The sequence below is a fragment of the Colletotrichum graminicola genome (genome assembly GCF_000149035.1).
Source record: "Colletotrichum graminicola M1.001 genomic scaffold supercont1.43, whole genome shotgun sequence".
NCBI classification, from domain to species: domain Eukaryota; kingdom Fungi; phylum Ascomycota; class Sordariomycetes; order Glomerellales; family Glomerellaceae; genus Colletotrichum; species Colletotrichum graminicola.
In genome coordinates this window covers 134,087-150,385 of record NW_007361047.1, presented here as the reverse complement: position 1 = coordinate 150,385, position 16,299 = coordinate 134,087, and the positions used below count along the sequence as shown (strand labels likewise).

Genomic DNA, 16,299 nt, shown 5'->3' with positions numbered 1-16,299 from the left:
ATCTGAACAATTAGAAGGAAATTGGTTGGTGGCTCATTGAAGGAAATTGGTTGGTGGCTCATTGAATGAAGCTTCGTGATAAGCATCTGATACCGAAGGTCGGGCACTGAAGTGGTTCCCTTGAGATAAACGCTCGGGCGAGAGACAAACGGAGCTTTGCTTCAGTAACCCGGCTGATAAGGAGCATCAAGGCTTGGCGAGAAAACACCGGCCTTGGTCACTGATCTCGGATCCACCGAGAGCAGCCGGTGACTCAGAAAGATCCTGAAGCGGGTGGGAAAGTGGGCTGCTGAGACATGGTTGTAAGACTGCAAATTTAAACCTTGTATTGAGTTGAGTATGAGACATGATACTTTTACTGTATTTCTGTGATTGTGTATGGTTAATATTGTGTACCTATGCGGCCCTACGGGGGACTGCCTTGAGTAGGAGGAGCCTTGTTAAGACTGCAAATAAACTTGACTGTAATTATAAGCAAATGTTGTTGGCACAGAGTGTTCCCAAAGATGGTTGCAAAGGATAGATTGTAAGGATTGGTTGACTAGGTTAGGTCGAGATGTTGAGATTCTCCGTTACGCTAACAGTACTTAGAGTTCAACTCTGAAATGAGCCAGAAACGGGCATTGTTGCGTTGAGTCTGTGACTCTCCGTTTCCGTTAGGCTAACGGTACTTAGAGTCCGACTCTGGAATAAATCAGAAACGGAGATGGTGGTGGACATAACTCTGAAAGATGGATTCTGAGGATTAGTTGACTAGGCTAGTCGAGATTTAGATTCTCCGCTACGCTAACGGTATCCGTACTTAGCATTCCGACTCTGGAATAAGTCAGAAACGGAGATAGCAGCGGGCATAGCTAGTTCCCCATCTCTGACGGTAGAATCCGGCCGAGACACTAGCCCCACAGCCGTGTCACAGCCCAGACACAGGGTTGGTGCCCGCGCTCTTGACGGTCCACTATATAAGCCACTATTCCGCCTCCAGCATGCAACAAACTCAAAACGGAGATGTTGGCGAACATAGCTCAGTTGGGAGAGCGTCAGACTGAAGTCAACTTCAATCACTTAATCTGAAGGTCGTGTGTTCGATCCACACTGGTCGCATCTTTAACTTTTGCCCTTTTGCCATGACTTTCAGATCCATCAATTTGGATACTGCAGTAGTTGGTTGGTATATGTATGTAGTAAGTAAGTAAGTAGATAATTGATTTATGAATAATCTATGCGTATCCTTTGTCGCTCCCTTTCGTGCGCGCTGATTCCTTCATTTGCTTGGTTTCGTTTAGATCATTGCCGGGCCACCCAGGTTGCTAAAAAGAGTGCATACACACTTTAACCTACCCACACCAAGTGCTCCCTTTCCCTACCTACTACCCCTATGAATAGGACCATAAAAGTCCAAATATTGCCGTACAAATAAGCGATTTTAAATTCTTATGGCAATATCTATCAGTACTATGTTGTTTTGCACTCTCTTAATATAGTCTCTTTAAGTCGCTAGGGCGCTTGATCTACCTACTTGTTAACAGTCTCTTGCCGTAACTTTTGCCCCTAAGCCTCTAAAGCAGCTAAAATAAAGTGTGCAGTTCTTTTTGCAACCCGGGTGCCGGCCTGTTCCGACTCTCTTCCCCTTCCGCGTTGCGCGGTGCCTGTTCCTCCAGCCATGTGCCTGTTGAATGTTACTTCAGTGCAACCAACGTGTTGTTGTAACTCTGCATATTCCGCATCCCTGTTTCCTTCCTTGCATTCGGTCCGTAGGAACTTAGACCTGGGATCGCACAGGGGAGGGGGGATTCAGGGCAGTGCGCAACCTACGATCGATCGGCATTGGAGCATTGGAGGGAGAAACGTGGAGGTAGTTCTCCGGGCCAGGTTCCAGGTTAGCCAGGCCCAAGCCAATGCTCGCCGTTGTCGTCTTGTGAGAATCACGCATAAGCCAAATGTCGCACAACAGAAGAAGAAGAGGAACAGGAACGCATGGCAGCCAGGCTAAGAAGAACAAGCAGCTAGACACGACACCTTCGCGACGATGCCGTCAGCGTTCGTCAGGGTGTTCAGGATGAGTTCATCCTATCCTCGTCTTCCCCTTCGGAACGGTTGGGACCAATCTCCGCCATTGCCGTCCCCCGGAATCAAGTAACCGGCATGCCGACGCGGGGTTGCAAGGGCGCCGGCGTACATTGATGCGGTGTAATTTCATCACGTCATCTTAACCAAGCCCAAAGGCCTACAAAGTTCGGCCCGGTTAGATTTTCACCCGCACCCTCTCTGTACAGCCGCCTGTTCACAATTGGACAACGGCCGACGATTGTCCGAGACACATGCTCTTGGCCTCTGGTCTCTCCGCACTGCAACCTCCCCTTTCCCCTCACTGCACCGGTACCTCCCCGCCAAATCCTCGGCTCCCAAGAGATCGAGTGTAACCAAGCGGCAGCGTCAATGTCACATGAGAACCAGGCACACACTCTCTGGAGAAATGACGATCTTGATCCTGATCCCCCTTTCGAGCCGGAGGTTGCAGACCGCTTACATTAGAGACTGGGGGAGCTCCTCCCATAGTACTGTCTGTGACAGGGGCAAGCTCTTTAAGCAGCCGAGTATTAATCGCTCATCGCGTGAAGGGGGTTGTCAATACCAAGCCGCCGGATACTACCACCGAGCGGCCCAATAATCAGATTACTTGACTTAGCCGTTGCCCTTAATGACAGAGCCAAGAAATGTAGGCCGGGTCGCAGTATATTCCAACCCAACCAGTGGTTGCCGAAGCCAGACGTGTCCCTGCAGCTGGGCATGATATCATAAGACATCCAGACCTCAATGAGTTTCCAATTGAAGCCACCGGATGGACAGTCTCCCTCCCCCTCGGCAGCTTGGCTCGAATCCCGGTGGAGCCCAAGCAAGTTGAATGGAACAGATCCTCACTGCTCAAGCGGGGAGAGCAGAGGAAGCCCAAGCTCGTGGTGCTTCAGGCCTACACGTGGAAGTATAAAGAGGAGGACGCAGGAACCACACCCGGGACCAGTAGTATAACGCTCCTCGCTACCTTCCAGCGTCACCCTTCTCGATAACCACCAATCCCACAATGCATCTCTCCAAGATCGCATTCTTCGCCGCGGCGACGACCCTCGCCGCCGCGCAGGACTCGGCGAGCCCGCGCCGCTCCCCGGAATGGGACGCCGCCTACGCCAAGGCCAATGCGGCGCTGTCCCGCGTCTCCCTGGACGAGAAGATTGGCATCGTCTCGGGCATCGGCTGGAACAACGGCCCCTGCGTCGGCAACACGTCCCCGGCCTCGTCCATCAGCTACCCCTCCCTCTGTCTCCAGGACGGCCCCCTCGGCGTCCGCTACGCCCGTAGCGTCACGGCCTTCGTGCCCGGCATCCAGGCCGCGGCCACGTGGGACCTCGACCTGATCCGCGAGCGCGGCGTGTTGAAGGCCACAGAAGCCAAGGGCGTCGGCGTGCACGTCATGCTCGGCCCGGCATGCGGCGCTCTCGGCAAGATCCCCAGCGCCGGTAGAAACTGGGAAGGTTTCGGCCCCGACCCATACCTGATGGGCATCGCCACCAAAGAGACGATCGAGGGCATGCAGTCCGCGGGCGTCCAGGCGACGGCGAAGCACTACATCGCCAACGAGCAGGAGCTCAACCGCGAGACCATCTCGAGCAACGTCGGCGACCGCGCCCTGCACGAGCTGTATCTCTGGCCGTTTGCAGAGGCGGTCAAGGCCAACGTTGCCTCGGCCATGTGCTCGTATAACAAGGTGAACGGCACGTGGGCGTGCGAGAACGACGTGGTGATGAACAAGCTGCTCAAGCAGGAGCTCGGGTTCCCGGGGTACATCATGACGGACTGGTTCGCCACGACGGGCACGGTCAGCGGCGCCAACTCGGGCCTCGACATGATGATGCCCGGCTCCAACTTCAACAATGAGCCGTGGTCGGTGTGGTGGGGCCCGCAGCTCAAGACGGCGGTGCAGAACGGCCAGGTCTCGCAGGCGACGCTCGACGACAAGGTCCGCAGGATCCTCGCGGCGTGGTACCTCGTCGGCCAGGACCGGGGATCGTACCCGCCCGTCAACCTTGCCGCCGACGTGCAGGGCAACCACAAGCAGAACGTGCGCGCGACGGCGCGCGACGGCATCGTGCTCCTCAAGAACGACAACGCCATCCTGCCCTTGAAGAAGCCGGGCAAGATCGCCGTCATCGGCTCCTCGTCCGTCAACAACCCGGCCGGCATCAACGCCTGCGTCGACCGCGGCTGCAACACGGGCACCCTCGGGATGGGGTGGGGGTCGGGCACGGTCGACTACCCTTACCTCGTGGCGCCTCTGGACGCGATGCGGCAGCGCGCGGCGCAGGACGGCACGCAGGTGTCGGCAAGCAGCAACGACAACGCGCAGCAAGGCGCCGCGGCGGCATCGGGCGCTGACGCAGCTTTCGTCTTCATCACGGCCAACTCGGGCGAGGGCTACATCACCGTCGACGGCAACCCCGGCGACCGCAACAACCTGGACCCGTGGCACAACGGCAACGAGCTCGTGCGCGCCGTGGCCGCGGCCAACCAGAACGTCGTCGTCGTCGTCCACAGCACGGGGCCCATCATCCTCGAGACCATTCTCGCGCAGCCGGGCGTCAAGGCCGTGGTCTGGGCCGGGCTGGGGTCGCAGGAGACGGGCAACGCGCTCGTCGACGTGCTCTGGGGCGCGACGAACCCGAACGGCAAGCTGCCGTACACTATCGGCAAGACCGCCGCCGACTACGGCACCTCCGTCTCCCGGGGCGGCCAAGACGACTTTGCCGAGGGCATCTTCATCGACTACCGCCACTTTGACCAGGCCGGCATCGAGCCTCGGTACGAGTTTGGTTTTGGACTGTGTAAGTGGACTCCTCCACCCATGCCCCCCCAACCCGTTCTTCCTAGCGCATACACGACTCTTCGCCTGAGAAAACGGTACTGACGAACGCTCAGCATACACCAACTACACCTACTCCGGCATCAGCGTGACCTCGACCGCCACGCCAGGGCCCGCGGTCGGGGAGGTGGTCCCGGGCGGCCGCGCGGACCTCTTCGACGTGGTGGCCACCGTGACAGCGACCGTCAAGAACACAGGCGCCGTGGCCGGCGCCGAGGTGGCGCAGCTATACATCACGCTCCCGTCGGGCGCGGCCGTGTCGCCGCCGAAGCAGCTCCGCGGCTTCGAAAAGCTCCGGCTTGCCGCCGGGGAGTCGGCCACGGCAACGTTCAACCTGAGGCGCAAGGACCTGAGCTACTGGGATGTCCCGAGCCAGAACTGGATCCTGCCGAAGGGGTCCTTTAGGGTGCGGGTCGGGGCCTCGAGCAGGAACCTTGCGCTGGAGGGTGGCTTGGTTGTGTCTTAGTGGTTTTCATGATTTCGAGGCCATCGGATAATTGGGGGAGGAGGAAGAGGAGGAGTGAAATGAGTGTAAATTATGAAAATGACAGACATGTAGAATGAGACCCGGATTGTTCCTCACTTGAGGCGTTGCATCACCACGTGAGCCAGCTGTTCAACCGGTCCGTTCCCCATGCCAGTTTGAATGCCGCGCATTCAGCCCGGCGGAAGACGACGCTAGCCGGAAGCGCGAACTCGAGAACGACATCGGAGCGCCGTCATACCGCCAGGTTCGGAGCAGCTTCGCGGTCGGATATATGGATCTCTCCGAATGCCGGGTGGCGGAGCAAACGCCCTGTGATGCGACCATCCTTGTTCATAACACCGAGGGCCGGATCAAGGCTTGCGCCCGGGAAACCTAGAACATGTTTCCATTCGTTCTAGAAGAAACAACAGGCAGCAGCGCCTCGCCACCTACGCTTGGGTAGATGCAGACCAGACCAGGGTGATGCCTGTTCATTGATCGAGTGGCAATGGAGGAAACTTGGGGCGAGAGGGGGCCGTGTCTTTTGTCATCTCGGCATGGAAAACTGAGTTGGTAGGCCAGTGGGGAAGCGCAACATGGGCGAGGCGCGGTTCGGGGGCATTACGTTCCCAAAATGACGTGATCCGAGGTGCGAAACAACGGTGGAGAAGTGAGTTTTGTGAGGAGGCTCCTGTACTGACGATGAGAATCAGGATTGATGAACAAGCCTCTTACCAATCTTAGGCGAGACCACCTAGAGTCGAAGTGGAGCGGTGAACGGCAGTCGGGATGAGACGCAGGCAGGGCGAGGATGAGTAGAGCACCAAGAAGAAGAAGAAGAAGAAGAAGAAGAAGAAGGAGGAGGAGGAGGAGGAGGAGGAGGAGGAGGAGAAGCATTCCTTGCGGTAGAGCCTCACTGGCGGTAATGGGTTGGCAAAAGTGACCGCCCGCACCGGGACTGGCCGAGTCGTAGTATCGATGCCGAAGAGCCGAAGCACTCGATGGAAAGTGGGTATCACGTGGGCGGGGGCGCGGAGTGGGGCTTGGCGCACCGCCTCTCCCATTCCACCCGGACCCGGACCCTTTCTTCTTTCCAAGCCTCAACTTCGGAGCTGTGTCGAAAATGTGTAGTGTAGTGTATCTGTATCTGTATACCCAACGCTGATTAAGCCTGCATGCATGGAAGCCTTGGTCCGCGCATCTCCCCCGCCGACTGCGCCTAGCACGCGACTCGTCGCATCGGCACCCGGGGAGGGGAGGAGGGCCGCATACGGCACTTACTGCGCCGCCTTGCGGGAAACGACGCTACCTACAGCCACTCGACTAACGGCCCTCTCCCGTCTCATCTACATATCACAAAGATAGACGTCCACCTACTCCCTACCGTGTTTGGTTCTGGCAAAAAAAAAAAAAAAAAAAAAAAAAGAGGGGAAACACACAGGAGCAGACATGCAACGATGACGAAGGGAGGCAACATCAGACGTCCCCCCGTCCAGATGAGAAGAGGGGAAAAAACAAGAAACCCCGTGACGGGAAGGCTTGAGGCCTCGGTATCATGACCGCCTGTCTCGGTACTAGTCCCCGTTCGAGGCACGAACAGGTCCCCTCCCAGTCCTGCTGAGAAAGCCATAAGGGCGGGCAGAGTGACTCTTTGCCCAGACAAAGACACCTCAGCATGTGTGTTTGTAATGTCGCCACGGTGTTCGGCATACGTGTAAACATGAACTCTTTCCTGCCCACCAGGCGGTTCATAATGATGATTTTGAAAAAAAAGGATGCATACTACCCCAGTCAGCCAAGAGAGGGGATGGGGAACCCCTTGGCGACCAGAATACGGCTACTCGGGTTCCAACCCGTCCCGCTGTCCAGAAGATCGGGGCTGGTTTTGTTCTGCTGGTAGATACCTGTGCCATGAGGCAGGAATGTGGAGGACGACCGTGAAAGGATGGACGCGGGACGGCGAGGATGGGGGGGTACGTGTCCATAGGCCATCTTACGCAATAAGCATCCCCCCAATTCCACACCCACCAATGACTTCGCCCCCCTCAGCGTGCTGGCGCCGGGATCCCATAATGCTCCCCTCCCCCCCAGGAGAAGCTTTTAGGTTCTTCCCGGTTCAGTCATGCCTTGACTTGCGTATGTGCCTGCTTTGGCTCCTTCAGCTAGGACTGTCTGCAGACATCCTGGGACGATGGGGATTTTTACTTAAGAGGTCCGGTGCCCGTTCGCCTTTAATGTGCATTTCTTTCCATTTCACCTTTCCTTCATCTTACAAATCCATCACCACAACATACGCAAGGAACGAAACAAATCTCAGGCACAGACACAATACATCTATAAACGGGACCAAACAACCCAGACCAGACCACACCAGTGAGAAAAAAGAGAGAAGAAAAAAAAAAAAGACACACACACAAACACAAACACACACAACCAACCTCCAAATGTCAGCACAAGACTACTACGGCGGCTCCCGCCCAAACACGCACACCCCGGGCGGCTCCCGCTCCGCCAGCGCAGAACGACCCCGCCCCGGCCACCATTCCCACTCGCACTCCCCCCACCACCGCTCCCGCTCCAGCGGCCCACCGCCACCCGCCGGCGCCGACGCCCAGTTCGGCGAGGACGGCGAGCGCGGCCTCGTCTCCACAATCGGCGGCGGCGCCGCCGGAGGCTACGCCGGTAAGAAGTTCCTCGGCGGAAAGCTCGGCGCCGTCGCGGGCGCCGTCGCCGGCGCAGTCGCCGCCAACAAGCTCGAGAACCGGCTCAGCGATGCAAGGGCCACCACTCGCACCAGGGGGAACACCAACCAGGGGGGTACTACGCCCGGTGGGGCCTTGGTCTGGTGAAGTTGTGATTACATTAGCCTCTATTCTTTCTTATGTTGTTACGCCGTTTGGGCTCTGACCCGGCCGAAAGCCCGTTATTTTGGACCCCCCCATCTGCGATACTTAACGTATTAAACTTTGGAGCGCATTAGACCTCCATCATAATACGTACCCTTTCTGATAAAGTCTTCATAATTAACTCGCGGACTTTTGTAGCTTCTACGAGGTGGCGTTTCCTGAGCAACAGGTCTGGCCGTTGCCTTCGGGACCATGATTACGATCGCGTTCGCTAAGCTCTTGATGTACGATAAGGTTAGGGCACCATGTACGTGGCCGGTGCATTGGGGACACCCGCCACCGTAACCCTAAGCACCGTTCTACCCTTTAAACCACCACAGCCACAGCCACCACCACGGACACCACCACTACGGCCCTCCCCGCCCGCACGCGCCGCACTTTGGGCCCCCGCACCTCGGCGGTAGCCACCATTCCTCCGGCCCCTTTGGCGGTCTCGTCGGCTCGTTCATGGGCGGTGGCAAGCCCGGCGGCGGCCACTTCGGGAGCCATTTCGGCGGCAGTCACCGCGGGCACCACGGCCACCACGGGCATCATGGCCACCACGGCTGGTAGGGCCTTTTTTTCTTGGACGGAGGAGTGGAACAAATCAAACTTTTTTTTTTTTTTTAAAAAAATATGGTTTCTATTTTATTTCATCTTCTTGATTCCGTATGTGGTTGACAACTGGCGTTATGGGACGGACGGGCGGTATCCGCGGTAGTGGTCTTGAATTTGCTGTTTCACTCCATCAATACATATATACACCTGCTTCGGCTTTCGGCCAAGCCCGCGCGATTATTGGTTTCGCGAACTAGGTTGACTTGTTTGGGACGGATACAGGTAGCTTTGTGTTATCACGGCTCTATTAAAATGCAAGAGCGTCGCAAGACGCGTGTAAATCACACTTTTGATTTTCAAGTTTCCATCCTCAAACCGAAGCGGCTGCGATGTGCCATGCAATATCTTGATATATGATGCTACTGCTGTAGCTTCTGCCATGCAATGCAATGCAATTGAATCCCTTCATGAGAACCCCAATATTCAACACCGGTCGAGGCTCATGGCCCTTGCCCCCAATGCTCCTGAACAAACCCGACCGTGGTGGGAGGACGGGTTAGAGTAAAATATATATAAAAAAAGATGCCTTTGTAAGATTAGTAACCCCGCCCCTTTGGATGAACTTCGCCAAGTGTGCGGCTATATACGCGTCCCAGAGGAGAGGCAAAAAAAAAAGAGAAAAAGTCGTCATCATCATTGCGTTCGTCTGATGGCCCAACGGGGGGGGGGGGCCTCGTAAGACAGGACGCGGCTCCACGCAATTCGAACAGATAGGCTGCAAAAGCCCCCCCACGGGCCGTCGTGCCGCCCCGCCCAGCCATTAGACGCCAACGGTACTCTCTGGCCGATTCCTCGGCGGGATCTGAATTTCGTCGTCGTCATCTGAGCTGTCTCCGGCTTGAGCAGCCTGGTCAATCATCCGCTCAATGTCGGCATCCGCCAAGCGTGGCCGCGGCCGCGAGGTGCTGCCGAGAGCCGCCGGCAGAGAGAGTTGCGGACGGAGGGCACTGGGGCCGGAGCCGGCCGAAAAGCTGGCGCTGCCGTTGATACGCCTCCTTGTCGGGCCGCGCGACTGAGGCGAGTCAATGTCAATGTCCATGTCGCTCACCGCCGTCATGGCTCCGGGACTCTTCTCGAAGCCGACGCGTTTCTGCGGCATGGGCCGCTGCGACGGCAGGCTTTTTCGGGGTTGGGATCCCGGCAAGGCGTGGCGGCCCGGCATGTTGGATGCTGCCATGGCGGACGAGTACGTGTTCTTCATGTTGGCCGAGTTTCCGGGGCTGCTCATGAAGAGGAGGGATTCGATGGCGTCCTGCTCCCTAACGTTTTGGTGAGGTGAGAAGAGGACGGGGTCCAGGAGCGGAGTCCGGCCTAACCTCTGATTTGGCGTTGCACCGTGGTTCTGCTGGCCGGGGGTGTGCGGCGACGCGCTGTGGGAGTGGGAGAGGAGGGTCGGTGTATATCGGGGATTTGAATTGCGACGAGGGTTGTGCATGGGCCTCGAGGGCTGGATGGGAGCCGGCGGTGCGAGGGCGGGAGGGTTTTGAGAGGGGGCGGGTGGAGAGGTTGAGCTGTAGGCAGACCTTTGTCCCTCTTTCCAGAAGGACTCGTATGTTGCGGGACTTGGGTTGGAGCTTGCCGTGGTGGCAGCGCTGGTGGGAGCATAGCGAGCCATGTTGGCGCGCGGGCTGGCCGACGGCTCGTGGCGGCCGTGCAGGGTGGAATGGCTCGATGTGGGAGAGGCGGCTTGGGAGGCCATGGACTCGACCTCGTCTATCGAATGGGACTGCCAGCCGTGGTTCACCTTGAGCATTGCATACGACAGACGCGTCTTGAGGTCGGTTGACCACTGTGGTTGTCAGTGGCTGTGAAGGACGGATTGGGGCGGAAATGGTGACTTACATCGCCAACGCTGCTGGCTGTTGTGGAGGCCATGCTCACAGTACTCGTGTTCCTGGAGTGACGGATACGGACGGGGGATGTGTCGTCCTTGAGGGCACCGTCGGCCATGCGTTTGCGCGCCGTCGCCATGACATTATCCTCGGCCAACTTGTCCTGGGCAGCTGCGATGTGCGACAGCTGGAGTAATTGCGACTCTTGGCTGGAGGAGTGGCCGTTGGCGTTTCCTCCCGGCATGTCGCCCTGGCTGGCGGGCGGCGTGAAGACGCTGGCAGACTCGGTGGACAGACTTGAATCCTGCGAAGGAATGAAAGGGACGGGTTTTTGGACAGCGGAAGAGCCGTCCTGGGACGAGACAGTCGGTGCAATTGGTGTATTCGTCGTCGGTCGGGCATCTATTGTACGGAAGGAATTTTTTTGTTGTTGATGCTGATGTTGCTGCTGCTGCTTCTGCATGACGGGCTGGGAGGGTTGTCGGTAAATGTTGTGGGCGTGATGATGGTTTTGGTCGTGGATATGGGGGTGATGATGGTGGTGGTGGTGGTGGTGGTTCGGAGTCGCGTCGGTCGAGGCTGGTACGGCGTGGGGGGTGGGAAGCGCGTCGGTGGAAACGGTGTTCTGCAAGACATGGCTCGCGGGCTTATCGGACAGCAGTGTCGCATCGTGCAAGGTCGCAGGCGAGTGCATTTTGAAGCGTTGGTGGTCGGGGTCGCGCATGTAGCCCTGCCGAGGCGGGATCGAGGCAGAGTCCATGGCGGACAGAATAGGACATGCGGCGACTTTGGCCGTGTGCTGCGCAATAAACACGAGGCGTCAGGCGAATGGGCGGATCTAGCCGAGAGACGTGTACGAGTGTTGGCGAACGGGCGTGTCTCTGGAGGACACGGATAAGGATGATGGGCAGCCAAGGAGATTGTGTGCGTGTTTGTGTGTGTGTGTGTGTGTGTGTATGAGTGAGTGAGCGAGTGAGGTAGTATGAGAGAGAGAGACAGAGAGAGGGGGGGGAGGGGACGGTTCGGTCGTCGAGGGTGGAGGCGTGACCGAGGTGAGTGTAGAGTGCAATGTTGAGCGACGCAGACAAGATGGAGTCGGTCGGGCGTGCGATGTGGTGGTAGCGGTGGTTGTGTCAGTGACGAGAAGGAGCCCAGCAGCGCGGTTATGGGTTGCACAGCACACCACAGCACACACAGCACAGCACAGGAGACTGGTCGCGGAGTCAGTCAGTCAGTCAGTTAGTTAACTGCCCGTGTCAGCAGCAGGGGGGGGGGGGGAGTGAGTGCCTAAAGTACCGTACCATCCGTGTACGAAGGAATATGTATTATCTGTTCTCGGGCGTAGCAGGGGCGTTTTACGCGGGTTTGAGTCGCGTCTATTCCCTTTCTTTCTTTTTTTCTTTCTTCCTTTCTTTCTTTTTCCCGGTTGGGGTTCTCATCTTTTATTTCGTTTCTGCCTGTCGTTCGCAAGGTAAACATTCCATTTCCCTGATGCGATGCGATGCGACGCGCTGATGTCTCGGCTGGCCTGTCTCGCAGCGGCTTCTCCACTGCCACCCACAATGGCTACTGAGCTCCCCCCCCCCTTGCAAGTCGCCCACGACCCCTAAAACCTCGCAATATGGCCCTTGCTCTATAGCGTCCTGCACCCAAGAAAAATAACTGGAAAAAAAAATGACAGCGCTCGACACGCCCCGGCCTTCCGCATCATCTGACTCAGCAGGTCGAAGACACGAAGTCACATGATATGTATCCATGTACCCATGTACCCAAGTACCTAACCAACTACCTACTTGCTACCCACGTCTAGTGTACGTTCCCTTTTTACACCAAAAGGGGCCACGCAGCCGCCCTCGCATCATGGTCCCGTCCCTCAATGTCGCTCAAGGTCACCATGCAACGGGGGCCATCATGTTTGCTTTTTATTTTTATTTTTTTTACTGTCGTTGCTTGAATTGCTCTTCCGGGTCGTGTCTTGACTCGTGATTGGGTCGCCCGCTTCTGACCCCTGGTGCGATCCGAGTGCCCTGCATCGTCGGGGGATCGCCTTGCTGCCCAAGTCAACCCGTGAACTGAGCACAGGATGCCAGAGAGCCAGCCCGCCCTTCTCCGTCCTAACATATCTGAAGTCTCATGTGCCCCGCCATTGCGAGTCCGTGTCTCTTTCAAGTCGTCGCGTATCCTCTGAATCCCGCTCTCATCATTGTCGTGTCCCCGGCCACGTCGTTCATGCAGTCCACCATATGCGCCTCTAGAATGCATCCCCCCCCCCCCCCCGTCTCACAATGCCTTGCTCTCTGGGTATCCTATAGACTTGATCAACCGCACTCTGGCTCGTCCGCCGTCGTCGAGTGCCCGCGCGCTCCGCCGTCCAGGATTACCGCCTCGTTGTCCACCAAGTCGTCCTGCACTCTTCTCCACTGCGCCTTCCTGTCCTTGCGACCCTCGAGTTGCGCTCCCTTCCCCTTGGCATCCCACACCGGCTTGATCAACCCTCCCAGTAACGGGTTGTGACTGAACGCGCCGCCGCCGCCGCTCTGCTGTCGACTGCTGACGTAGTCGTTCTCTTTGTAGTCCTCGTGAACCACGACGTCTTCTTCCTCCGGCGTCATCGGCCGCTCTACCGCTGCCATCTTCCTTACCACCTTGCCGCCCACGACGTCGATGCTGACCACCTGCCGTCGCTTCTCATACTCTGGTCGCGCGTTCCATTCCATCTCGCGAAGAATCTTTTGTTGTCGTTTGAGCTCCCTGGCTCTGTCCTCGGGCGTCGACCACATGTTGCCCCCGCTGCCGGCCATGGCTCCACTGACGTCGAAATCGGCCGCCTCGTCCCGCACCGTCGTCCGCTTCGCGTTCTGAGCCTGAAAGTTCAACAACTTGTCGCGGTGCTCCCGTGCCTTGGCTTCGGCCTCGGACATCTTGTTCTGGCTGAACGGCGCCGGCTTCTTGCTGACCTCGGCGCGCTTGTGAGCCTCCCGATCAGCCGCCATGCGCTCGCGTCCCCTCTCGAGCTTGAGCTCCCTGATCATGCCCTGCACATCGTCCGAGGACAGGAGAGGTGTGCCGCAAAAGGTGCATGGGCCGAGACCCTCCTTGACGCAGATGACCTTGCCGCAGGACTGGCAGTTCGGCGCCGCCGTCTGGAGCGGGTGCCGCGTGGCCACGCAGTTGCATCTCCTCGCCTTGGGGTCGTCGCCCATGGTGGGGTTTGTCGTCAGCTCCAAAGACCGAATCGCCGCGTCCAGATCGTTCAGGGCCGTCGATGCGCCTGCCATGGGGGTGCCCCCGGCGATCGAGACCTTTGTGGGTTTGGCCGTTGGCTTCGGCGTCGACCATCTCGAAACGGGATTCGATTTGGGTTTGACCTTGTCGGATATCAGGTAGCCCGCGGCCGTTCTCTGCTGCTGTTGCGGAGGGGGAGCAGGCGTTGCGCTCTTCAACGACTGTTTGAAGTTTGAGGATGCGCCCCCGCTGCTTTCCGCCGCAGGCTGACTCGGCTTCTTTCCGCCATAGAATTCCTCCTGCTGGTCCTTCTTGCTGTAGCTCGCTCCCGGGGGAGGTGCGGCGTCGATCTGTCTTGGAGCCGGGGTGTGTAGATTGGATTGCTTCTTCTTTTTCTGGCCGCGCCATGTCTTGGGAGCCGGCGCCGGGGCGCTGGTGCTGCTCGACGTAGGTGTCGGTGTCGGTGCTGTGGGTTTTGTGTCTTGTCTTCGCGAATTGAACGAGGAAATGAAATCGACGGCTTGAGGAGAGTCGCCTAGCAGGTCATTGAAATGCTCTGCAGCTTCCGTCTTGGAGAGGGTGGTCGCGTAGTCGAGCATCTGCTTCAGCTCTTCCTCGGGAAGAGGGAGCAGACGGGATAATTGCGCCAAAGACATATCTTGTGCTCTGCCGTCGCTTCGTGGTGGTTCGTGGCGGATGTCAGTTGGGGGCGACGAGGAGGAAAATGTAGGTAGTTGGCGGCGGCGGCGGCGGAATGATGATGAAATGGAATAGGAAAGTGTCTCGTATCTTTTTCGAGCTGACGTTCCCTAAGCTAGCGCCACAGCCCCCCCCCGCGATGGCGGGACTTCTAGTGTGGTCACCGCTGTCACCGCTGTGGCTAGGTATCTGCGTCAAGCCCCGCCAACGCCGAAAGAGTCACTCGGCGTGCGTTGCCAGATGCTGTTGACCATCCATGTCGCACCTATACGGGTAAGGCACGGCCTCGATTCACAAATGCAGACAGTGCAATTTCAGAAGATCCAAGACTTTGATGTTTTTACTCATTATCGAGCGTTGAATATGCGCTACCACAGAAATGCTAGCGTAGGTACGGATAGGTAGACTAGACTACCTACCTACTTCATTCATCCTAGATGTTCATCGCAAACGCACGCACCTCGCGATGACGGAAAACTTGGTGGGGCAGCTTCTTGTACGACTCGCGGATCTCCGTCTTGCATGGCGAACCGGGAGGTGCCAGTCGGAGGCGGAAGGAGGTCGGTTAACAGGGGTGGGCCGAGCAGACGGGCCATGAGGTCATGAGTCGGGGCCGGCAGCGGAGGACCCAGATGGACATTGGAAAAGTTGCCGATGGGCGCCGCCATGCATCCTTGGGTGAGACAGAGAGACAGAGAGACAGACAGACAGACAGACGGCTTAGCTTGGCTTCTTCGGCGTGTCGAACCAGTGACTGGAGCAGCTGGGGCTAGCATTCGCCATGCCCCGCTGTGGATTGCGCCCGTCTCCAGTAGGAGGAGGAGGGCATCGCATAAAGCAGCATCGGTGCTCAACGACAGCGTAGCATGTTCTCCGACGGATGCTGGGAGACCCCGGGGGGGAAGATGGCCCATGGTCGAAGCCAGCCCGCCTGTGGAGACCCCGTCCGCCCAAGGCGGGTTTGAGGGAGGAGTAGCATACGTCGTCACGCAAGAAGATGCGTCGATGCACATTGCCTCGGGTCGAGGGAAGGATACGCACTCAAGGAAGCCAATGGCGTTGGTACATTGCCGCAGCAAGCACGTGCCGCCGTCCCTCCATCCGGAGGACTAGTGTACATAGTACGGTAGAGTTGGGCAACGGACAATCACGAGGAAAAAAAGAAGAAAAAAAGAAAAAGAAAAAAAAAAGATGCAACAGAGCGAACAGACTGTTTGCGGTACGTACCATCTCCGGCGAATCCCCGCGGTGTCCCGGTACCGAGCGGCGCTAGTCCCGGAACGGAGCTAGGCTCTGATGCCCCTGGTGCAAACTTGCAGGCGTCTCGGCTGTCATCGTGATCAGTCGATGAATGAATGCCTGTTCGAGGGCCAGTGAGAGAGCGAGTGCAGCCTTAGGATCAGCCTTCATATTCCACTCTGATGGGGTGTGTGTCGTGTCCCCAACGGAAGTGAGAGTGTCGGGCCAGCGAGGTTCCAGCGCTCCACAGCAAACCCGTCCCATCTTTATTTTTATTTTTTATTTTTTCCCTCGCCCTCTCGGTGTTATTGCTCACTCGCTCACCAAGCCATTGCCGCGCTGCCGCAAGTGTCCACAGACCAACATGGCCGCACGCGCGCGCATCTTCCATTCCCGGCTCCAGCTTGTCCGCGCCCTTCCGCT

At 57.6% G+C, this 16,299-nt stretch overlaps 4 protein-coding genes and 1 non-coding gene across 5 annotated transcripts; 3 read left to right on the top strand and 2 right to left on the bottom strand.

Moving 5' to 3' along the window:
* Positions 1–1,011: 1,011 nt before the first annotated feature.
* On the top strand, positions 1,012–1,101 carry GLRG_13215. The gene has a single exon. It is a non-coding gene; the product is annotated as a tRNA-Phe (tRNA).
* A 1,978-nt stretch (positions 1,102–3,079) lies between these two features.
* GLRG_08886 (glycosyl hydrolase family 3 N terminal domain-containing protein) lies at positions 3,080–5,378 on the top strand (the record flags this gene model as incomplete). Its single annotated transcript, XM_008099571.1, has 2 exons — positions 3,080–4,874; positions 4,969–5,378. 2 exons carry the CDS (start codon positions 3,080–3,082, stop codon positions 5,376–5,378), a joined length of 2,205 nt encoding a protein of 734 aa, XP_008097762.1.
* A 2,444-nt stretch (positions 5,379–7,822) lies between these two features.
* GLRG_08885 (uncharacterized protein) lies at positions 7,823–8,836 on the top strand (the record flags this gene model as incomplete). Its single annotated transcript, XM_008099570.1, has 2 exons — positions 7,823–8,223; positions 8,611–8,836. The coding sequence occupies 2 exons, from the start codon at positions 7,823–7,825 to the stop codon at positions 8,834–8,836; spliced, it is 627 nt and encodes a 208-aa protein (XP_008097761.1).
* An 805-nt stretch (positions 8,837–9,641) lies between these two features.
* GLRG_08884 (uncharacterized protein) lies at positions 9,642–11,473 on the bottom strand (the record flags this gene model as incomplete). Its single annotated transcript, XM_008099569.1, has 2 exons — positions 9,642–10,670; positions 10,724–11,473. 2 exons carry the CDS (start codon positions 11,471–11,473, stop codon positions 9,642–9,644), a joined length of 1,779 nt encoding a protein of 592 aa, XP_008097760.1.
* A 1,558-nt stretch (positions 11,474–13,031) lies between these two features.
* GLRG_08883 (uncharacterized protein) lies at positions 13,032–14,594 on the bottom strand (the record flags this gene model as incomplete). The annotated part of the gene is made up of 1 exon (XM_008099568.1): positions 13,032–14,594. One exon carries the CDS (start codon positions 14,592–14,594, stop codon positions 13,032–13,034), a length of 1,563 nt encoding a protein of 520 aa, XP_008097759.1.
* Positions 14,595–16,299: the final 1,705 nt, after the last annotated feature.